Source organism: Melanerpes formicivorus, unplaced genomic scaffold (assembly GCF_026170545.1).
Source record: "Melanerpes formicivorus ecotype bairdi unplaced genomic scaffold, bMelFor1.0.p_v2 SCAF_5, whole genome shotgun sequence".
NCBI lineage: Eukaryota > Metazoa > Chordata > Aves > Piciformes > Picidae > Melanerpes > Melanerpes formicivorus.
In genome coordinates, this window is record NW_027142357.1 from 27,151,502 (window position 1) to 27,176,929 (window position 25,428).

At 38.2% G+C, this 25,428-nt stretch overlaps 1 protein-coding gene across 1 annotated transcript in view; it reads right to left on the reverse strand.

Annotated features, from left to right (window-relative positions):
* Nucleotides 1-22,120: 22,120 nt before the first annotated feature.
* GYPC (glycophorin C (Gerbich blood group)) overlaps nt 22,121-25,428 on the reverse strand; it is a 31,296-nt gene continuing 27,988 nt past the window's right edge. The window contains exon 3 of the mRNA XM_068138942.1: nt 22,121-23,721. Coding sequence (XP_067995043.1) covers nt 23,525-23,721 — 197 coding nt within the window. The 3' untranslated portion in view covers nt 22,121-23,524. The remainder of the gene's footprint in view (nt 23,722-25,428) is intronic.

Sequence of the window (25,428 nt, forward strand, 5' to 3'; positions counted from 1 at the left end):
GTTTTTGTTTTTTTTTTCCCCTCTCCTTCGTGAGTAGCTTAGTCCTTGGGTAAAATGTGCAATTTGGGCTCTGGTTTGTCCTTTCACAGGTGAGTCCCTGGCATACAGCGGGTAAATAGCCAAGTAGGAGAATTGATCTTTGAAAGGACTGTACGGCCCCATTCCTGGTTTGGTTCAGTGTTTAAATCACTGTGATCCAGCTCAGGCATCCTACTGCTGCCTGAGGGTAACCAGAGGTTCATCAGATCAGCAGAAATTACCTTACTTGTCTCCCGAATGGCCAGAACTGGTGTTTACAGCAACACTCAGGATAGCAAATTAACAACAAGGACAGCATTTTTACAGTGAAGTTTAGAACCTCAGTCAAAAATAATGGACCATAATATTGCAGACTGCCCATTGGTTCAAATAAAGGGTGGGCAGTAAAAATGTTTTCTAGTGTCCTGTGTACATCAGACCTATACACTAGTAACTCCATAAAAAGGAAGCATTCAATACTGAGTGTTCATAAAACAGGTGAATAAAGGGCTTATCCAGCACCCATGGAAGTCAGTGGGAAAAAAAATCCCCTTCATATCAGTGAGCCCTGAATCTTCATCTTTGTCCCATGATATCACAAAGAATAAACCTTTATTAGAATAAACCTTTATTAGAATAAACCAAACCAGGTTGGAAGAGACCTTCAAGATCATCGTGTCCAACCCATCAACCAATCCAACCCACCCAAACAGCTAACCCATGGCACCAAGCACCCCGTCAAGTCTCCTTCTGAACACCTTCAATGACGGCGACTCCACCACCTCCCCGGGCAACCCATTCCATAGCGCAATCACTCTTTCTGTATAGAACTTCTTCCTAACATCCAACCTGAACCTCCCCTGGCGCAGCTTGAGACTGTGTCCTCTTGTTCTGGTACTGGGTGCCTGGGAGAAGAGACCATCATCAGCCTGTCTACAACCTCCCTTCAGGTAGTTGTAGAGAGTGATAAGGTCACCCCTAAGTCTCCTCTTCTCCAGGCTAAAGGACCATGCAGTACTTGATCCCAGAGGCAGATGCGGTTTTCAGTAAGGGTAACAATAATTTTTCTATTTCCTCAAAGGTGCCAGGCCATAAAATAAACAATGTGCACCAAAGATGTAACACAGTTTAAGGTGAAAGGATTTCTCTGTTTCAGTTATGGTACATGGGTGTGTTACCTGCTGCCAGAGGAGGAGACTGTGAAAATCTTCCTTCCCTAACTGTGCCTCAGTATCTTTCCACAGCTTTGAGGAGATCAGTTTTTGTTTTTGCTCCAGGTCACACAAAGTTTGATGTTATGAACCAGACCTGGGACAGACGAAGACAACAAATGAAATGTCTTTCAGGAACTCAGGGGTTCTTTCTCAGAAATCCTGTATGTGCTCTCTATGGGCAATTCCTTACCTAGATTTTATTATTTTATCAAAGCCTATGATGAGTAACTAACTCTTCCATGGTGCTTCCTGCTTGCTCTGCTTGCTTTCTGTTACAGACTAAATAATGATGGCACTACATCCAGAGCTGGAGCATTTGTTCTCATTTTGTAAGGACAGTTCAGATAACCCTGAGTAACTGCTGTGTCATGACAACAGTAGCTGTACTCTTAATTAACACACAAGTGTCAGAGGCACACACAGAGCATAATGCCTGAGATCTCTAGGTTTGATACAGTGCATTGCTGCTTTCAGTAGTTGAATGAGATGCTTTGATGTAGCACTTTGCAGCAAGTCCCAAATAGTGCATCAGAAAATCTTTCCAGTGTAGTTGTTCAAGACAGCATTGTGCACCTTCCATTCCTCTCTTGAGGAAGATCTGAACCCTGAAAGGTTCCATCCATCAGCAGAACAGGGAAGCAAGTTAATTTACAACACTGTAATTTACTATGACACTCACCTTTAGGTATTTATAAGCATTAAAGAGATCCTTGCTCAGTTTCCTCTAAGCTCACTGAATTCTCTCAGCCTTTCCTCCTAAGGTAGATGTTCCAGTCCCCTAATCATAGTGGTTTCCTTCTGGACTCTCTCCAGTTTCTTGTCCTGGGGAGCCCAGAACTGGACATAGTATTTCAGATGAGGCCTCAGCAGGGCAGAGTAAAGGGGAAGGATAACCTTCTCTGACCTGCTGGACACGTCTTCTTACACATCCCAGCATGTTGTCCACCAGCACTCCCAGTTCCTTTGCACCAGGCTGCTCTTGAGCAAGAGAGAAGGAGCTCCAGGGAGGAAACCTCCAGACACAGGTGGCAGCTTTACAGCGGAGGATTGTGTGTAAAAATATAGAAGATGTAATCAAAACATCCCTTGAGCTCAAATACACTTAAACAAAACCAGATGAAAACCAAAACAACAAATTCTCGGAAATGTGCAGGATAGCAATGAATATTATGCATCAAAGAGCTCAGGATACTGTCTCCCTGTGTTTGACAGAATTTGCCTGCTGACTTACAGGCCCTATTCGTGGCAGCTGAGGAAGTACTCCAAAGAAATAGCAGCACAAGTTTGAGAGTTCCCAGTAATGACTTGTGCCCACATATTGTAGTTATTGGGAAATAAATGGTGCCAAATTACTAAACTTTTCAGTTTCAGCCTGATGCATTCAATTCTAATGCAGACCAAACCATGCAGGCTAGAAATAACCTGGAAAATTCAGCAGCAGCAACTTCTGTGCTAACATAGAGCAGTGCGGGAGATTAAATTATTCTATGACACCCTGTGCCAGATGAGAAGATGAAGCATGACACGCACTAATTATTATCCTCCACAAAGCACTACAATTTTTATGGAAACCATTTGTTTTTTTTTTAATGGAAAAGGGCAAAGCTGGTGTTTGGGTTATTTTGTTGTGTTTTGTTACATCAAGAAGTCAATTTTATATTTAAGCAAAGCCATTATTTTACTTCTAAAAGATTTTTTAATTGGATATTTTCCCTATATTATTTATGAATCATCTCAGATGAAAGAATCAAAATCAGACTCCTCTTTCCTAAGCTCATACTGCTTTAACTTTTACTAAATCTCAAACTGTAAGCCAGAGAGTGACAACCAACTCAGTACATGCTTCTTCTGGGCTCATCTACAAACAACTTAGAGAGGTGCTTAGAGAACACCAAGAGTAATACACACACACACACACGCACACACACATATATATATAAAAATAGAACAAAATATAAGATATAATAAGATAGGAAAGCAGCATCTCTCTTCTCTGATAGAACATGAGGGTCTCTTCAGATGAGCAGAGGCTCTCTTGTATATCTCTGCTAGGTTTCACTCTGTTAGAACTTTACCCACTCACAACATCTCTGATTTTGTTTGTTTGTCTGGGAAGGATAACTACACTTTGAATGATAACAATCCCATTATAGAATCAGCAAGCTTTCTTGAGGGAGGCAAAACCAGTGCAAACCCTGCCAGGCAAGGAAGAATAAATCTCAAAGTTTCCAAGTTTCGCCTCCCAGTCTGTGGCATTCTGCTGCTGGCTCCAGTTATCCTCTCTGCCTTTCCCTCAAGAGGTTCAATCGCTTTCATCCTTGCATTTGTGGATCTTGTGATGACCTGTCACAACATGAGCTCCCAACAGCAAAAGGAAAGAAGTTGATTTTGGGTTGGGGGGTAGCTAAAAGCTCGCTCCTTTTATTCTACTTTCTAAGTCCTATTGAAAAGGATTTAGAGTTTTCAGAGAGAGAGGTAAGACCTCCTGGGCCTTGCCAAAATCCAACTGTTTGTAGCTGTGTACTGCAGAGCATTTAATCTGTGTTTTACCAATTATGTCACAATCACAAGTGCATTATGGATAATAAATGGAAGCAATGCTACTGTACTTGACCAAAACTTATACTTATGTCTCAGGAAATTGTATTTAATTCCATTGCAAATATATATATGACATTAAATGCAGCCATCCCCAATGTCTGCAATTCTGTACTCATTATGTTGATGAACGTAGCGTATGCTTTTCTTATCACCCTTCAGTCATTGAGACTCTTGGTAGTCCAATATTCATCAAACCACACCAAGAAAAATAGAAACATACTTGTTGCAAGTTCAGATGGAAGGCTGAAAAAAAATCACCCTAGAAGCTGTGGTTCTGTTTGCACTCACATGGAACAAAATAACCCCCACAGCTACCAAGAGGAGGTATAGAAATCCCTAATGTCACCTTAAATTTTCTATAATGTGTGGTGAAACCTCATTTTTTTTGTAAGACTAGGAAACTAGGCAGGAGGTGGGGAGGAGAGGAGAATCTTGTGATATATTCAGTGCACAAATCAGATGAGAGGCACAAAATCTAGAAATACATTAATAGAAGCATTTATGATAAGAATTCATATGAGAAAGTAAGGCAGTATGATCATTTCAAAGCATTAGAATTCAGCTCAGTTTTATTTATTTTGCTAAAAAAAAAAGTAATCAAAATAGGTAATTTCAATGCACACGAAAATACATTTCAATACACATAATTTCACTGCACATCAAAACAGGTGACTTCAGTATTTTTTAACTGAAACTCTGTTTCTTACAAGAGAGTCATCTAGATGGACTTATTCCTGCTAAAAGTTTCATTTCCAAAGAAAGCAGCATTTCTTTTGAATGGGAAAAAATGTTTGCTTAATAGAATTTCCAGCTGTCTTTAAAACACTAAAAAGCTTTGGAGATGAGCATCTCAGCAGTGTTGCTAGAGGTGAAATGCAAGAGTGGAGGTAATATGCATAAAAGGGTTATCCTGTCTGGTCTGTCACAACTACTTATGCTGAGTCCCCTGAGAAGTGCTGTGAATTAATCTTTGGAAAAATGTTGAAACAGCAGTAAAATCACACAGAGTACATGCTATGTTCTTAGTTCCTGTGCTTCAGCTCCAGCTCTCTAGACTTTGTGGACATATGTTCATTTCCATTAAAGCACTTCTGAATTTTTCAGAGCTGTACCTTGACTAATTTGGCATGAAGGAAATCCTTTAAAGAACAATGTGTGCAATATGCCTATTTTCTTTCTGCCTACACCAAAATTTGCAGAAACTAATGAAAGGTTTTCTGTTGACTTCAGTGGGCTCTGGAGCAGCTGTATAGAGGGGTGGCATAGTTGGGAACAGTGATGTTTGAAAGATTGGGAGAAGGAAAACGAATTTGGTAGAGATGTGCAAGATGGGAAGTAATTTCATTGGGCAATGGAGTTATGAAGCAGCAACAGAGAGGTCTTGCTCATTTATGAATTGTAAATCTATGTACTTTGCTGTGAGGACCCACTCTTCTGATACCTATTAACTTATACTGTTTGATTTGCATACAGAGAGACACACATGGAAGTTATTTTGGACATGTTGCTTTCTGATTGGTATAGCAAATAGAGGCTGAAGAGTGCATGAAGAATTCCTTGGACAACTGTATGTAAGCTTTTTAAAACGGTCTGCCTTCAGACATGCAGATGGCTGGGTGTCATGTCAAGGAATGGATGAGATTTACAACATTTATTTTAGAGGGATTTGCTCACAAAAAAAATATATATCCTTTTTTGGAGCTTGCAAATCACTTTCTCACCTTGAAGTTCTGATGCAAAATGTGTGAGAGTTCAGTGCAAAATTGGGGAAAACCTTCTGCCCAACAGTGTAGAAGTTTTATTCCTCTTTCTACAGAAGCTACACAGCCCTCCCCTTGCAAAGAAGAATTTCCTTAGTTTCCCACACCATTTGCCTATGGCTTTACACTTTTTAGATTATCATGCTCTGTGAATGAATGCAATGTGAGGGATGGACATACTTCCATGGAGGTGCTGTCCTTTCCATGATGACATTTTAAGTGTTCATTCAGATTCCACTTAGTGACTTCATCTGCTTGTCAAGATCCCCTCATTACATTTTGACTGTCTAATTTCTTTGCTGTGTTTGCAGTTGGATGTAACTTCTCAGATTTGCAGTGTGGACTACATCCTGAAGAAGAGTCACAGTTTGTTGCACTCTGAACTGGACCATTTTTTCCCTTGCTGTCAGTCAATACTGTCCCTGTGTCAACGTGTATGGCTACTTAACTGTAAAAAGCACACAAAAAACCAGGAAAATATTTATTCTTTAGGTGTCTTAAAGCAAAATTAGCTTCCTGAAACCAAGAAAAACAAGCCAGTCTCTCAGAATGAAGTATCCTTGGAGCATCATAGACTTCATTTGGTGCCTATGCTATGGTATGAGTTTTGGAAGAGCCTCAGCCACAAGGAAGCCAAATACTGTCCTTGAAGACCAGATGGCTATGGTAATAATCTGTGTTGTTCCAAGTAAATGGATCTTACTTGCTTATCAGAGGGAGAGCATAAGCAAGATGTGCTGTAGATGAAAGGACTATGGTCCCAACAATGAACGCAGAACTTGGAAAAAAGATGAAACAAATTTCAGACCCCTGTGTCACCTCCTTTCCCAGCTAACTAGGATTATTCTGTCCTTCTTCAGCTGTGAAATGAGGTCCACACTGCCTTCTTTCAGTGATTCTGCTACACAGCACAATATCTCACTGCCCACAAATTGTCATTATGACCGCCTAAATTTCCCCCTACTCAGCTTGATTTTAATAACCTTCTCTGTCAATTCCCTCACCAACAGTTAGGCCTGTAATTCATAATTTTTCTAGTATTTTCTTAAAGAAGCTTAAAATAATATTAATATAAATATTCACATTAATAATAATAATCCTTTAAACATTTTCCTCCATTGATATATATTTATTGACAAAAAATCTTACCTAGGCAGAGTTTGAGGATGTAGGGCATTTGCACAAAATTTCTGCTTGTTCCAGACATAGGTATGTGCTCAAATGTTCCAAACCAGCTTGTGTTTCAGAGTTTCTTCTTTATGTTACCTATTTATAGCTTGGAAATCTTATCTTGAAAGTTGTGAGTCCTGTTCATCCAACATAATCTCCCATATATAGTTTGCTTGTTACCTGAGTAAGCAGTCCAGCTCAGACAGAGTAGAATTTCTCAGCTTTGAGGTGGTCCTCAAGAGTAAACATAAGTGGTCTTTAGGACAGGGCTTTAGAACAAGCCATTCTGTTGGCAACAAGGAAAAGACTGCTTTCAGGGAGGAAAGGGATCCAAGATAGAGAGCTAATTTGGACAGGTGAACTGTGAAGTATAGTATCTAGGACAGATTGAGACAAGTATTATTCACATCAGCCTCTACACCTGTACTTTTGGTGAATTCTCAGCGATAGGACTACTTACTAATTTATTTCTTTCATCACCCCATTCGTCATTCCCAATTCCCTTCTCTACTGACTTAATTTAAGCAAACAGCAGCATCTGAAGCATGTGGGGAGAAATTACAGAATTCATCTTTAAACTGACCTGCTTTTTATTTTAAGCAACGTCTATGCCCTACCCAGGCTTTGGAAGTTCACTGCTGGATAATGTAAAATGACTCTGACTGGGCTATTTATATCACTGTAAAGTGACTACACGATGGGATAATTAGGAGTGCTATATCTACTGGACTGAGCGATAACACTGTAACATATTTTTGTGTTAAACAATACAAACAACAATGCCTTCAGGTTAAACAACACCTGAGCAGCTGATAGACCTCCTGCACTGTTATTTCCAGGAGGCAATATCTACTGGCTTCATTCATGCATGAGACACAGCTGTAATGCTGGTTTTTATTACCTCTTGCAGTACTTGCTCTCTGTGCAAGTAAATGATTTTTGCAAGTAAGTTTGCTTTGGGCAAGTATGGGTATTCACATCATTTTTAGAATAAGTAAGGTTCTGTAGAAATGTAGATCTGCTAACTAATGACCCTTGGATGAAAAAGTCAAAGTTCTTGGCCAATCAGTTTCACACTGTTATCACTGGATAGAATCCAACAGCTTGTGTTGTGCTTTGACTTTCATATTACTTCAGAAAACACAACCAGTCTTGACTTGAAGCCATAAAAGTGAGTGTGATCCATTTAGCCCACATTTAGGTAAAAAGATTCTAGCTTGCTGATGAGATCCTTAGCTTCTTTTAAGCACAGGCACAGCTGCAGTAAGGAAGAACTAATGTATTTCAATGGTTAATCACACTCATTAAAAATCTTTAATATGAATTTTCTCAATTTTCATAAATTGTCTATTATGCTTTTCTCTGTGAGATTGAAAGATTATTTTGTATATGCTATTTTCTACCCAGGAAGGTTACCAGTGCAGTAATCGTGGCTGTCTCGAGTCTTCTTTGAGATAAGATCAAATGGTTTTCCATAAATACTTTTTTTCCCATCGCCTGAGCTATATTTGTGTCCCTTCCCTATATACTCTGTAGTTTTTCAACATCCCCTTTAAAATGTCAACAGTAGAATTAGACATGCCATTGCTGTATGCAGGGAATGTGCCAGCATCAGGTGAGCAGTGCCAGATTGTTAACAAAGATTGTGTCTGCTAGTGCATCTAAGGCCCGTGTTTGTTCACCCAGTATCACCCTTTGCAAAATTTGTTGACTTGTGTCTGTGTTATGAACTATAAATATGACTCACAGGTTAGCAGAGTTCACTTTCTCACTCCTTTCTGCATTTCACTTAGCTAACATGTATTTTATTTGAATGGGCCAAACTTTCAAAGCAAAATCTCTAATTACCTTATTGATTTTGTTTATCATGTCACCCTTTCTGAGAGCAGCAATTCTACACTTACCTACGACACACCCCGTAGGAAAGTGGACTAGGAAATCAACATCTCAGGTTTGCTGTTTCCTGGTTCTTGTGGGGACCTCCAACTTACCTACGACACACCCCATAGGAAAGTGGACTAAGAAATCAACATCTCAGGTTTGCTGTTTCCTGGTTCTTGTGGGGAACTGTCTTGTGTTTTATGAAAAGACAAGAGAAGTCCTTGGTAAAGAATAGCATTATGACTGCGAAAAGAAACTGGACAGTGAGGTGTAGGTGAAACATTCTGGTAATGTTCCCATGCTGTCAGCTAGTGTGACATGCACCACCTCCATGACTAGAATTTATCAAATCTGCAGCCTGCAGCTGCTTTGTGTTAGCAGAAATTCCTGCCACCAGTTTATCTGGACAAGCAAGTCCATACAAACTAAGACAAGCTTTGTGCTCAAGCCTGGTAGATATCCATCAGAAGTTTGTCTTGCAAATGTTCATAACTAGGTCAAACAAATTCTGACACAACAGCTCATTATTGGGGGAAGAGAACAGTTTTTCACGAAGCAGTAAACAAATACCCATTTATTTTTTAAATAGCAAAGCTCCACCTGAAGACAGTCCTGAAAACCCTCAAGTAGTCACTAGACACGAAGGTTAAAACGTTGCATGTTTCATAGAAGCCATGGATTGCAGTGTTACCTTCTCAAAGGTGCTGCCGCAAAGGTAGTACCCTGGCAACTGTATAATGCAGAGAATAGGTGTCAAGCTTTAGAAGTCATTTAACAGAAGATGAGAACCATAAGAAATGCATTTCAGGAATGCAATCTTCTAGCTAGTTTACTCTCACATCTTTTGAAAGTGCTGCTATATTTTTTCCCTCATACAGGTCAGGCTGTGTTACTGTAGCTGTTTTAAGTGGCTACTCAGAAGCCAGTCAGGGTTTCCAAGTTACACCTAGGAAATAAATGGAAATAATTGTTGGTCATCTGTTCTGATGAAATTACTATTAGGGCTTGTGGTAGTTTTAGGCTATGCCTTTATTTTTATTATTATTTGTTTTCCCCCCACAGATCTTGAGCAGAAAATTTGCTTCCAACTGAGCTGTACTGGCAAAGATATTGCTGGGGGGAGGGGGGAGAAGAGAGAATTTCAACCCATCACATTAAAAAATAATAGAGATCAGGAGAGAACTCTGCTGAGAAACCATCAGGACAGGTTCAGAACAAAGAAAAGGAAGTACTGCTTTATTAAATGTGTTGTTGAGCTGCATAGCTTCTTGCTTCAGCATGTCTGAGACAATATAAATGATATAAATTCAAAACATTACACTATAGTTAATGGGAGAAAAAAACTTGCAATCTGAGAATGCAATGATCTGCCTCTGATATAGGATGTCTCTAGACCACAAATCTTCAGCCTATATTTTAGAGAAACTGCGCCATAAGCTTCCTCATTTTGTGTTCTTCCCTTAAAAATCTCAACTGGTAAGGGTTTGGAGATAGGGTGCTAGGTTACAGGGACCTGTCTTCTGTCCTGATAGAGCTCTTTTATGTTATGCTTACCTACTTATAGAGCTATACGTCTTCTCCTTGACACGCTTAACTAAGCATCACTGTATTTTCACACTACACTTTTTCCTCAAACTTTTCACCATACTTATATTTGGTTACAACTACATTCTGAAACTTGAACATAAACCACTCTATTTTTCACTCCTCTAGCCAATTCAGAGGACTGACTGAGAAACATAAAAATTTCTCCTCAGCTGTGGCTATTTACTAAATTAGCTTCTTGGTGGAAGCTGACACAGAAAGTACCTCCGTGCTGTGTTAGATTGCAAACCCTAGGTGACTGGCTAAGATTCTTGGATAATAGCAGTGTTTTGGGGAATGAAATCCAGGTGTGCAAAGATTGAGTCAGTGTCAAGAAGCAAGGTATCCTGGGAGTTCTTGTGTCATTGATAAAAAGCTTCTGGTCACTGAAGCCTAAAATAACTTTGGTAAAATATGAGTTGGGGCTGCAATGAGCTCGAGTGCTGTTGTCAGTCTTAGTAGCAATGCATAAATAAAGTCTTTGTTATTATTGACCTTACTAGGCAGTAAATATAGGCTTTCTGAGATACTTCAAATGCACAGGTCTAGCTCTCAAAGGCATCTGTTAAATTTTCTGTTAGGTCTAAAGGATCCAGCTGTGTATCTCTATTTTTGCTGTGAAGGTCTTACTGATAGGAATGCTGCTTCTGAAGATAGGGTTCAACTCTGACTTAAAAACTCTAATCAAGCCAGGGGTCTTCAGGCGGATTCTGTTACCAGTTATCTCTGTGGAAATTGAGTATCTTTATCAAAACCATGTATGAGAGCAGAGTGGTGGATAGCTTATGCTCTATGCAACTTTGTCTTCTAAATAACCTTTCTTGTGCTGCTACTAAATCACAATATTCCTTTTCAAGGAATATCTGAGATCACTTCCCTGCAGAACCAGAGGAGCTGCAAAATTTAGAATATTCCTCTATTTCTATTTTATGTAGTCTTGCACTTAACTGAAACCAGGGAAAAAAAATTAAGAACTGTTTTTGTGAACTTTGAACATTCACCCAGTTCTCCGTCTCAAGGAGTAAGAGAAGGAAGTTGTTCTTCCTGTTATTTTATACTTCAGGTTTAAGGTGATGTCTGTTCTTTACAAAGTGCTTGGATTATGGATGATAGTAGAACAAATTCTATTAGTAATCTTCTTATCTGTGACTAACTTGAAATTTTACCCTCCTTACCTCTCTATGATAGTTTCTGGCTGCCATATGAACAGGATAGCCCATTTTAAGCATTATAGATCCAGCAGTAATTCCCAGATCTCCGGGAATTCTGAATCAGTGACCTATATTTTATGTGCCCTTTTAACATTAATGGCAGCTTAAATTTTGTTGGTTCTTTATGTACATATAAAAATTAATGATTTTCCATAAATTTTGCTCAAAAGTAATTACACTTATCAAATTCTTTTTTTTCCATCTATTTCAATTTCTCACCATTACCTTAAGCTGTTGCTATCCACAGAAAATGTGCACAAGAGTGTGCCTTCTTGAGAGCTTCTTCAGCTTACACCCAGTGCAAGATCTCATGCAAGAAGTGAAAATCAATTAAAAATTGTTTCTGTTTTTTATGTCTCTAAGATGTTACATGCTTACAAGGGAGGACTTTCAAATTTTCTCCTTGTTCTGAATATCCCTGTGAGGTAACTAACTTTGGACAGGCCCATAATAGTAAACTATCGTCAGTAAGTCTTCCTTTTCAAGTGAACAGAAAAACGTATTTAAAGCACCTTCCATCTTTGAAAGCATTTTCCCCTTCATAAACCTCAAAGTGCTACAGCAAGCTGGAGCTATCTGCATATGGAAGCTTGCCTGTCACTTATGGTAAATTCAGATTTCATATATCAAGGGCTTGTGTGAAAACTGCTTTGAGTGTTAATTGCCCAAATGATTCAGCTTTATAAGAGCCTCTCTTATATACTCAAGTATGTCTCATAGCACACTGAGAGCCAAGCTCCAATAGAGAGCCAGCTGTGCTCTGCTCCCAGATGTTTGAAGAAGATAATTCTTGCCCATCATTTCAGTTCCCCTCCCAAAATCCTGAGAAATTTGTTAAATGAAGTTATTAATGCACAATAGCATATTTCTTCATTTTCTGTATTAAAAAAAATATATACTCTTCCTAGAAAGTATGCAAGTTTGTTTTGACTTTCAATTACAGTAACACATTGTTGGATTAACTGTGCTGAGAAGATAAAACAAAAGCCATCAGTTCTGCAAAATTAAGACTCTGTCAATATAATTTAGAAGGACTGGATCTCCATGCTTTCAAAGATTCTTTGCTATTTCTTTGGTGTGTTTGTCATTTACATTCTCCTGTTTACCTGTTGCAACACGAATTGTTGTTGGAAACCCAATAGAAAATATACTCAGTCTTAAGTCTTGAATTTAAGTCTTTTCATAGCTATTCCTCATCTGGATCTCAATTTTCAACACATTTGTGATTCAGATGCTTGACCAATTTTAAATTAAGGTAGTTACAGTAAAGTCAAAGGATCTGTGTTTGTACCAGCTGCCTGAGCTAAACCCCTGGATCTAAACAACAAGAAAATGGCCTTTTAGAGGAAGATCCCACCTTGACTTTGCCTATGAATGTGCAGGTGCAAAGGACAGGTTTTCTGTGCTATATAGCAATAAAATATTTGTGAGATCCACACTTTGAGCTTCACAGTGAGTGACTACCATCAATTCCTGTTCATATCTGAGTTGGCTGTCAGAACAGATTTCTCTCAAACTATGCTGTAGCTGTGTTCCAACAACCACAGATAGATGTTGGGTTAATTTAGCTTGTCTTTGTGGACAGGCTGCTCTTGAATCACAAGTATACAGCTGTATTTACACAACACAGGTGCTAGGCAATACAAATTCACTTTCCACAGTTCTCAAGGTACCATGGTGTAGTATATCTGTTTTCTCAGTTCTATGTATCTGTGTAGTCACCCTCCAACACAGCATTTTGAGCCCACAGGTTGCTCTGGTTTCACAGTATCTGAATCAGCTGCTGTTGTATGTTATGGATTCTGTCCAGCATCTGTAGCCTCTTTCAGGATTTGTTAGTTGTTGCAAAGCCCACTTTTGCTGCTTTAATCAGAGGTGATAAGACCCTATAAAACACTTTGTAGAGGATGGCCCTCACAAGCTGGTGGCAGCTGTTAATGTGAAGGTCATTGAAGCTGCACACGATCTGAGATGTGTGGCAGTGGATCTCCATGTGGTAAGGGTGGGATGAAGCAGCTGCTCTGAAACAGAACCACAGCCACAAAAAGCTGCACTAGTCTGGGGCAACCAGCGGAACAACAAATGCTTTTCCTCTTTAAGTAAATGGGGGATTTGCTTGTATCTCTATCAAATGATCCATCCAAAATTAGGACATACACACCCCGGGATACAAATCTCCCTGATATGGTTCCCACTAGTGTTACTGAGTATGGGGGTGCAAAGATTAACTTTCTTTATATAGGCTTAGGCAAAGACATTAAGAAATATGATTTGTATTGTTCTATTGTTCTGTTAGCTGAAATACGAAATTCTGTGGACTGCAGGATTGTTTCAGTGAGGTTCAGTGCAGACAGGGTAGGATGTTCAGAACAAACATTTGAGACATATTTCTAAGACTAATGGACTATCTCATTCTGGCTTTCCCAGTTCTTGTAGACTCCATTGCCTTTTTGGTTGGAAATACCAACTTGCCTGAGTCACCTTGGATAACTCATCTCATAGACTTCTTGAGCTGACTGCTTTTGTCCTTGATTTCTTTACAGACTTCCCCTGTTCTAGTGCCCTTAACTGGAAGAACACATGACATGACAACAATCTAAATGTGCCTGAAAGTCAGTTGATCTTATGGCTCCAAGTGATACCTTCAGAAAATTGTGTGCCTTAGCAAGGGGCCTGTCACCTGCTTTTAACTAATGTTTTTTTTTTTTCATATGGGAAGTAGTTTTAATGGGAGTGCTGGCTTCTTGTTACTCCAGAAACTGCTAGAAAAATAAACCAATGCTTAACTATTTCATTATTAATTTTCTGCAGATGGGTATTTCAAATGCTCATTCTTTTCTTTGTAGTTCTCATGAAATACAGCATTTTTATTCTGACAGGCTTTGCTAAGCAAATAAAATATAGTATGCAACTGCTCTCTTGAAGAAGTGTTTTTCTACATCTTAACTCATGGAAAGGTTGTGGTCCTCCTATATTGTCTACAAGGTACCATATAGCTGAAGGGACCCTCCTAAAAGATGATTTTCTAGCTGCCATTGGACAAAATATCCATGCTAACAACTGTGCCATTACCTTCCTTATGAAAATGCCTTACAGAGCAGGGTTTGATAAAACTGTCTGGTCAAGTTTTAGTGGTTTTGTTTTGTTTTGTTTTGTTTTGTTTTGTTTTGTTTTGTTTTGTTTATTTGTTTGTTTGTTTTATTGTATGGGAAAGCAAACATCCCATAACTAAAACAGCAACAATCCCCTCCCTCCCCTGAAGACTGGATCTATGAAAAAGTCAGCCAGAACGTAATAAGAAACTTCCTGATTCTACAGCAGGAAACAGCACAAGCTGGACTGGAGGGCTAAGGCAAAATAAAGAATGTTTGGACAGGTCTTCAAAGTCTGTGTAACTTATACTTCTGAGTGGGGCACAGAGTAGGCTGTCTTGGCAGGTCAGATAAGGTTTAAAGTATTCTTATCCTGAACTATTTGCTCTTCTACTTGGGCCTGTAATTAATTTTTCTTTGCAATAAGTAAAGCTGCAGAGATGAGTGATCTGGTTAAACACAGCTGCCAGATGTTTTTGGGGAAGAAGAAGGGAAGAGAGATGTTATATGCCAGGACTAAGAAAAGAATTCTTTGGGGGCTGGGCACAAGCCTCTATGACTAATACTTGTAGCTTAACTTTTGGCAAGTGTTCAGCACCTTCCTGTTCATGGGAATCAGCTGTTCCTTGTTCTGCACTGTACTTTCATTTTTCATTCTTCTTTCCTATTTCCCAGTGTCAGAAGCATCACTGATGTCATGCAAGAAGAAAGACTGAGAGATTCCTGAGCTGCCTTCATGGAACAGCAGTCTTCATCCCTTTACCAGAAAACTGAGAAATGTAATAATCTCTCTGATTCTTCAACTTGTGCTCTGGTAGGTGGCTTGTGTAGTTGCTGAGCAGAAGGGAATGGAGATATTTCAGCTCTAGAGATGAATTTCTGAATATAAGGCTGCATATATGCATAACATCACAGAAATATTAGAAAAGAGACGGAGAGCCCTGAGGGTCACACATGCATTCATGGGGGGAAAAAAAAAGAAAAAAGAAAAAAAAAGAATTATGAATGGAAAGGAAAACAGAAACTGACAGTAAAGAATGGCAGAAAGTGTAATTTAATTGAAATACAATATAACATCATATTTGAGTTAAATGTGACTTACAGCAGGCTTTATTAAAATGCTATTGACCACTTCATTAGGCGTTAGAATGAATAAAGATGATCGTTCCCAGTAACCAAGAATGTGATGCTGAGTTGCATTTTATCATTATATCCATATGTCACACAGAGAAGGGCTTTCAAGTGAAGATCCTAGCAATCACTTGGAGAGATTAAATACTTTCTTTCCAATGTACTGGTAACTGAGTGACCACTCAGGTCGTCCTGCTTGTTAACCAATCACCAGAAATTAGGCAACCTCTCTATGTGTAGCTGTAGCAAGACTGGCTGCAAAAGGCTTAAGTCTTACTCTTTCTTTTTTTTATTTTTTTTTCTTTTTGATTTTCGTTTTCTTTTGTTTTATTTTTCTTCTTTTTATTTTTCTCTTTTTCTTTTTCTTTTTCTTTTTCTTTTTCTTTTTCTTTTTCTTTTTCTTTTTCTTTTTCTTTTTCTTTTTCTTTTTCTTTTTCTTTTTCTTTTTCTTTTTCTTTTTCTTTTTCTTTTTCTTTTTCTTTTTTTTCTTTTTCTTTTTCTTTTTCTTTTTCTTTTTCTCTTTATTTTTCTTTTTCTTTTTCTCTTTATTTTTCTTTTTCTTTTTCTCTTTATTTTTCTTTTTCTTCCTTTTCCTTTTCCTTTTCCTTTTCCTTTTCCTTTTCCTTTTCCTTTTCCTTTTCCTTTTCCTTTTCCTTTTCCTTTTCCTTTTCCTTTTCCTTTTCCTTTTCCTTTTCCTTTTCCTTTTTTTTTTCCAAAGATGAAATAGAAATGCTAATCACAAATCTTGCTGGGAAGGAGGCTCATTACTTCAAGGTTTCTTAGTGAGTCAAAATATCCTTTACTGAGGCTTCACATTTAGCACCAGTGACAGAAAGTTGTGAAGCAAATCATATGTACATGTAAGATACAGATATGTGATGGCACATGTTGCTGAAAAGACTCATTTTCATGTATTTGCCTTTATCTGGTCATTTTTCATTTACTCTGCAATTTTTTTCTGCTGTAAGCTTGTCAACTACTTATCATCTCCAAAGGATGAATTTGGTCCCACACAGTTTCATTGTTTCTCAGCAAACAACCTATGGTGAGTCTCCATGGAATTACATGCCATGGTAACAGTAAAAGCCATCACAGATTTTGGCTGCCTATGCACCTCCAGTAACATTGAATCCCATTGTCAGATGTGGTGTGAAATCAAGGCCAATCTTCCAAAATATGCTAAGTAATAACGGAGGATCCAGTGTGTAGCCTTCAGCAGTCTTACCTCTCTGCTTGTCATCCCCGCAGGAACGTCGCTAATGACCTAATGGCTGTTGCTGGCCTCCAAACATTCCTATGCACCATGACCTATTGGAAGAGATTTCTCACAGCTTTTTTATTTATGGATATTAAAACTGAGATGACACACTGTCTTTCTAGTTTCTTCCAAGTTTTCACTATTTTGAAGCAAAATACCCCCAAAATACATCCCTTTAAAGACCTACTGTGTTGGGCTTTTGCCCATGGATAACAATGCTCTTTGAAAAGAAGGAGTGGCAGTGGCAAGATTGCCATACATATTATACTAAACATAGCCTCTAAATATTCTTTAATTTGGAACATGTTGAAAGAAAAGATCAATCATATGGAAAGCATAACAAAAAAAAAAAAAAAAGAGGAATATTCACATGTAGTAACAATTGGGTGGAAGGCAGACCATCCACCAGTAAACACCAACTAGATGTTTTTAAACCTGCCTTGGACAATAGACTGGTGTACAGGTCCACACTGACAACTACAGGGTCTTCCCTCAGGAAGAATTATTGTTTGATTTATTGGAAGCTTGATTCCCTCTTAAATATACCAAAATCCTCTCTCTCTCTCTCTCTCTCTCTTTTTTTTCAGTGCAAACACCACTACTGTATCTTTTAGGGTTTATATATTCTATTGAGAAAATTTCTAGCCCCCTATTATTTTTTGATCTCCATTCTTATGAAAACAACATAATTGGAAATTCTAAAAGTTCTTGGTATTTTAAAAGAGGACAAAAATATGAGAACAGTCTTGTAAATGCTGAAAACAACAAGTTTAATTATAAAATTATTTGTTTCTGTGCTTTTTCTCACCTCCCAATTCAAAATATAATAGATTTAGACTACCAATGTATTAATAGCTTTGGTAAATACAAATACTATAGTCAGTTTAAACATATAGTGAGCACTAAGCTTTGAATGCTCTATTTTCTCTACTCTTGTCATATCAATGCTTCAGTTCATATAAACTTTAATACAATATATAAGATACTTTCCATCATACATACAGTTTGAAACAACAGAAAAATGAGGAGAAGGCAAGAGGCCTTCTGAAAGATCAGCATTTATGAACATGTCTACTTTAATTTAGTGTGTTTGTTTCTGAGATGGATGGTAAGGATAAACATATTCAGTGATATTCTTGTCTTGCTGAATTGAGTGGGATTTTTTCCCCCAGCCGCACAGGGAACAGTTCTACAGAATAAGTATTCCTTATCTGCAGCCACTGACAATATCACCTTTTGAACTACAAAAGTCCTTTTGCTGCTACAAGTGTTTCCTACCCTTGTAATATGGTGGGAATTTTCACTCACCATGCATGTTTTTCTTTTATACCTTTAGATTCCTTTATTAACTATTTGCATTTTCAGACATCAGATGGGTGTTCCTTGCTTGTTCAGGGATTTGTTAGTTTTCTTTCTTATATGAACTGCTGCTATGAAGCTTCTTCATTTTTTAAATGTACAAAGCTTTCTTATGCGAAGAACTGAGATGTTCTAGAAAATACAATAAACACCTCTTAATATATTTAATGTGAGTACTCTTTTGGTGTGCATTTATCATTTTTTGATGGGACTTGCACACACTTGGAATTCAAACACCTCACATAATTCAAAGAAATTTGTTGTCAGCAGTTACCTTCAGCAAATAAACTTTGATTTCTCCAAACAAATGTCTATTTGTTTGATGAAAAGCTGTTCTCCATCTCTATTGGCATCTAATTGCCTTCTCCTACTCTGTATCATTTTACTGATTTACATCTTGTCTTAGCGTTTCCTGTATTCTGTGAGGAATACTTGCAGGCTGCAGCTAGTGGTGCCATAATACTTATCCTGCAGCTATAAATGTTTCAGCACCTCGTCGGCATTCCTTCTGAAAGGGAGCAGTCCTTTTTGCTTTCATGACATGGTGTTCCCCCAGTGATCCCTAGATTTGATTTAAAATCAAAATCAATGTCAATGTTCTGAGGGATTCTACAGTACTATTTTTAATAGTCCCCTGAAGTGATTTGGTCCTGTTGTTCTAAAAAGAAAAAAATATAGAGAGTTAGCTTGGCTAGGGGCTGACTCAATCCTCTTGCATTAATGTGCAGCTGCACACTGGACCTCAGGAAAACCTGGAATGATTCAGGCCATGCTCTAGAAAAAGATGTTTGTTAAGTCCAGTAATGGGTGGTCAGATACAAATTTAGGACTGACTGCTTTTGGACAGAATTACTCTGCTGAGCTGTAATGCTTCTACAGGGGCTGATGTTGGCAAGTAGTCATTTTTGTGTGGAGGAGGACTGTACAGATATACTCAAAAATTAGAAGAAATTAAGTTCTGGATGTTAAGGCAGAATGGTAGAACATTAAATCTGTCCAGAATGGTTTCAAAGCTTGAGAAAAAAAGATAGCTTAAAAGGAGATTAATTTCCCTTTGCAAACAATCACTTTTGTGGGTTTTATTTGTTTGGGGTGGTGGTTTTGTTTTTTTTTTTTGGTGCGTGTGTGTTTGTTGGGTTTTTTTCAAGTGAAAAAGATTTGAAAACTCCATGGACCCAGTCTAAAAGTTCACCCACGTAATCAGAAATAGTGTGTTTAACTGTTGTTACTTCCATTTATGTTTAAGAAAATCTCTTGTGTTCCTACAAGATCAGATTTATCTTCTCTTTTTCAGCTGCAGCAAATAATGGTAATTTTGATGCACATCTTTCTTGTACATCATTGAAAAAAGACTTTGGTGTTCTAGATATGGACCTGTGGCTTTCTCTGCAGAATGGGACTCAACAAACTTTCACAGGGCACTAAGGCATCAAGACAATAATGATTTGTTTGAGGGATCATCACACTTCTCCCTCATTTAGTAAACACTGGAGATTTATAGCACTAAGTTTAGCTAACTATAGAGCTTACAGTACTATTTTTAGGCCTGTTTTCTATGAAAATGTGGCACATGTAATCACTTTGCAAGCAAGACTCCATCAGGTCGGTCAGGTTTAATCAAATTTGACGCAGGATTGGCAATCTGAAGCTAACACTTTTTGGTTCTTAACTGGCAGAGAGGGACAGAGTATCTTAACTGACAAAAAGAGGTAAATAAATACATAAGTAAATGGCCAATCCTTTCCCATGGGGAAGGCTGCATGGATTCAATGGGAGCCTGGGGAACTGTAAGTGAAAATGGCAGCCATGGTTGGGGAAATGAGGTACTTGAGAACAGGCCATTGCAGTGTAGGAGTTTGGGAAAAAAGTATATGAGGGGGGGAAAGAAACTATTTCCTTAGTTCTCATCTTCAGGAAGCAAATTGTAAAAAAATCATTTAATCATCAATGGTGAAAAGCTATGGATGCCAACTGAGATGTCTTGGCATTGTAAATAATGCTTGTTTAGCACTGCTTGTTTCTTTCAGAAGGATGCTTTGTAATTAGTCCTAGAAGTTACACAAAGCTTGTAATGCACTTGTTTTACAACTAAATTGAATTACTCAAGACAGTAGAGTTATTGTATGAGTGAAAAATAGCTGGATGAGGCCATTAGAGTCTGCCAGTCATTTGATGTCATGAGATTTCTTAATTGCAAAGCAAAATTTGTTCTGAAAAAAACAAACGCAAATAAGCAGAAAATCTCTGCAAACCATCTCTTCTCTCTGTTGAGTGTGTTTGAGTCATTTCTAAGTGCACAAAGCCCTGGAATCCAAAAGGACGCTGTAAAAAATAAACTAACTGAAAGCATAGCTCTTGCCAGAGTCATTGCTCTGCAAATATTCAAAGTGTCTCATTACTGACAGGGAAGCTGTTGCTGTACACTTGGGCTGTTTGACAGCCTAATTGAATAGGGAAAATGGGAAAAATAGATTTAATTAAGCTACTAAGAGGGGATATAATCAAAGACCAGTACTTGCATTCAGTTCAGTTTTACGGGAAGCAATCACACAAAGTCTGATGTTGACTGAACTGCTAAGAATTGGCTGAGCTCAACTGAACTCATGTTGTACCATCAGAAAGCCTGGCCTTTGTAGTTCCAGTGCAGACAGCTGCTGTGTCTCAGTCCACTTCATAATTAAAAAAACACCTCAGGCCCCTACTCCCCCAAAACAGGCTCTAATACAAGTTCTCTTGTGTATCAGGTATGACATAGTTGTCTAATGATAATCAGCAGGCTTGAGTTGCAAAAAATAGAATTTAATGTCTGGAGAGGAAGGCAGAAATTTATTCTCCACATTCCTCACACCACCCTCTAAAGTCAATTTTCTTTAAAAGCCATATGAACATTACTTTGTTCTGAGTATATGAAAGAGGACAAAAGGCTGGTAGCCTTCTGTACAACCTGCTTGCACTGGATAAAATTTTTTTGGGGCTCCCATGCCTTGTGTGGGAGATACAGCAAAGCTCAAGTCACCACATTTGCACTCTCCTCAAAGGAAGTATTTACATTTTATTGAATTGGAGGGTCAGGAGTCTTTAGCTTTACAAACTTAGCCCTACAGCTAGGATTAGTGAATTTCTCCCATGCTTGTCCTTGTGAAATAAAACGAGATTCCTTTTTCAAAATTAATAACAGAAGATTGAACTAGTAATGTATTTCAGAAGGAAAGAATCAGATACCAAAGCAGGTATCATAGTTTCATAGTTTCATAGTTTCATTCAGGGTTGGAAGGGACCACAAGGATCATCTAGTTCCAACCCCCCTGCCATGGGCAGGGACACCCCACACTAGATCAGGCTGGACAGAGCCTCAAAATACTTGCTCTGCTAGCACTGGTTTTTCTGCATTTTATATTGTATTAGCCACCGGATACAATGTGTTTGTGCAATGGCATGTTACAAAAAATATCTTAAGCCTTTAATAAATTTGGTATGATTCTGATATTCTTTGGTTAAAATTCAAACACACAGAGATTTAAGTCTCGAAATTGAAAGTATGAGGATTCTAAGAATAACGCAGAGTCTGTCTCCTTCAGATACTAAGAAAAGACTGAGATTGTGATTCCAAGACAAAAATATTCCATTTCTTCACTTGAGTCCTGATAGTCTTTTCTTGCTCAAATCTGTCTTCTCTTACAGCATTTTTGTGGCAAATGTCAATAATGGAGTTCAGGAGTTTACCAAGCTTTGGTGCCAAGGAGTGAGCAAAAAGGATCAGATACTGTTTTGAAAGCAGAGTGACTTTATACATATATACACACATATATGACTGAAGCACAGGAAAAAACATGCTTAGCTGTGCAGAGTTCATCACTGTTTTATTTGTTATTGTGTATTTCTTCTCTATTTTCAGTAGTTCAGGGCACCATTGGAGCTGGAGATGAGCAGGTGCAGAAAACAATTATCCTGTTTCTGGGGGTAATAGTGGGCTTCAATTAGAAAGCACACTTACTGGGGTAAAGAAACTCATTGCCATCTATTCCTCGGTGAGGAATAAGATCTTTTCATGTGATCCACCATGACTACTCTATTCATTTATTTATTATAAAGCATCAGTAATCGGTGTAATTCTCTAGCAAAATGTAAGGGATACAGAGGCCTTACAGAAGGAGACATCAATGAAAGCTGGTGGGATACAGATGATCAAGCTTCTTTATAGTGTCAGCTTTATAACTGCATTTGTATACAATCTATCAGTATCTACACCGGAACAGAATTCTCTCCCTGCAAAAATTCAAAATCCTGCTGACAGGCACGCCAAAGAATTTTCCAATGCAAAATAAATAAATAAATAGTCAGGTAAAAATCTTACATGAAAAAAAGTCTAGCTGAGCTCCATTGTTTCTAAGGCCTGCTCAAACCAATATGCTTTACCTTTCAATATCTATTTATGCATGTGGGCAGGGAATCCAGCAACTAATTGGAATCATATTTGTAAGTCAAGTCTACGGACTATTATATACTACATTGTAAATTCCAACATTTTGCACTTCTCAAGCTGCCATGCAGATCAAGTTAAAAGTTCATCCTCATTCTTACATTTCCTGTGTTTTCCAACAATTTTGTTTTCTTGAAATGTCTTTAATTTTTATATATATATATAAAATTTAAAAACCCAAACCCAATCTAAATCCCCAAACAAACAAAACTAACTCCCTTGTGCAATAGAATTGCACATTTAAAAGGAGTGGGGGTGGGGGGGGATATCTGGGCTACAAAGCTATTTTTGCTCCAGCAGTATCAGCTTTATCTAGTTTAATGTTTGTTCTGTGACCATTTGAAATTCAATTTCAGTTAGGTCTGTATCATATCAGCATAGGATGCATCATTAACTCTAAGAGGATGCTTTCCACTGACATCTGCTATTTTCACCAAATGTCAAGGCCTGACATTTGCTGTCTTTATCTAGTTTTGGTATATCACTCATACTGAGATTTTGTTTCTTCTTATCTGATATTGATTTCAACTGTGACCAGCTGTGTTGCTAATAAAATCAACAGGCAAGTATCTGGCATTTAGTTCTTCACTGGCAGAGGAAATGGAACAAGCCAGTGACAAAAAAAAAAAACCAACAAAAACGTAGAGATATTTTTCAATTGGGATGCTCGCCTGTATCCTCATATTATCCATTGCTTAGCACTTCTGATGATGTAGCACTTCTGATTCACTCCCTTGGTAAAGTCTCCATGGAAATCCTTGCTTCTCAAATGAAATATTCCTTTTTGCTCTCATCCACTGCTTCCTGGAGAGCAGGGTCATTTTTCAAAGCAGCATCTGCGCTTTCAGCAAACTCAGTTCCTTTTGCCTCATTGGTGTGGTAGGTGCCCTTATGCCTGTACATGTACCGGACCATCACCACCAGCAAGCAAATGAGGACAAAGACCACTGCAGCAATCACACCTAGAGGAAAGAAACCCATTAAATATATTGCCAGTAATAAAACATGAGCAGTATCTCACAGCCAGACATCACAACCTAAGTTACTTGATAGGGAAAAACCCATGTATTATAAAATGTTCCATGTTGCACTGGCCAGAATCGGAGCAGTCTGACACTGAAAAAAATAAGCCCCAACAACAAAAAACCCCAACAACAACAAACAACAAAACCAAACCCAACAAAACCTAACCAAACAAACAGAAGAAAGTGCAGGAATGTAGGTCATATTCTCACTAGTTTTCATTCAAATCAATATCTTGATTTGACTGAAATTGTTGGAGCTGAAAGTTCACTACAAAATAAAGAGAAATAAGAGAATGTGAAGGAAAACCAATAGCCTTCTTTCATCCTTCCGGTAACAAATATCCAGGGGAGTTAGCAGGCAAGCCTCCACAAGCGTACTCAGTTTCAGAACAAGTACAGGGCACTCAGGATTTCTTAGAAGACATTCAACAAATAGCAAGAGCCATGTGACTGCACTACTGCTATGTGTTTGCAAGTAACCATTTCATGCTGTGCTCTAATTAAGAAAGTCTGGTTGTAATGAATGTGGAAGTGACACTTGGGATGTGAAAGGGATTCTGGCTATATCTTTCCTGTCTCCTGGATTAAGGCTAATTACTAGCAATTGGTTGACTGGACAAAAATTTCAATAGGTAACCTACGTGCACATAGGAATGGGAGGACTTGCACAGGCATGATGAATTGGTAGCACTGCTGGTGAAGGAAAGTAAATTCAAGTTGCACAGAGAAAAATGTGAGCCCTTGCTTCAAAAAACCCTTTTTTTCTTTTTTCTTTTCTTCTCCATTTCCACTGTGAGAAGTCCATACAAGAGAGGCACCCCTGACAAATCCATTGTTGAAAAATTAAAAGCTGTACCCTTTTCTTCCCAGATCAAATTGTTCACTTAAGACTTCTGAGAATAAATTAAGTATTTTGAAGTTTATTCAACTTGTATGATTTTTATTTTAAAAATGAAACAAACTTTCTACATAGAAATGAGATGTGCTTATAAATGTTTTACCTGCGATTCTGTACCAAGCTGATTGTTTATTCACATGACTCCAGGAGTAAACCAAGCATTAGAGAAATTCGTGACAAAATGCACCAGAGCAGGACATTCCAAGGAAAATCACATATGTGGAGCATGAAGCTGCTCTGAGGAGGCAGTAGGCAGGAATTCATGTGACTCATTGTAGTCTTCTACAGTTCAGGAGGCCCCATCAGAGTTTGCCTCATTGGGCTTCCTCAACTGTCATTGGAGGGTGGGTGCAGTGGGGAAGTGTGTGATTGCTCTTCTAGAACTGAATTTCTAGATCAGATTAATTGCTGGCTGGAAATGTCTACTATTCTGCAGAGACATTGAAGGTTATGTAGACAGTATCTCTCTTCTGTCTCCTGTGTCCAAGATATATGGGAGGAGTGAATATCTCCAAAGCTCTAGATTTCTCAGCATCACTAAAGTGATTAGGGATATTTTATTGGGAATGGACAGAATATTAGCAGGGTAAATAAAAATGATAACTCTGTCATTAAAAAATATGTCTGCAGTGTTATGCCACAGATTTTATGGTACCTGGCCTGGAAAGTAAAGTTACTGCTGGCAGAAATAAAATTGCCCTTAAAGGGAACTTTAGGTTTATAATAATATCATAGTTGCAGTGGAG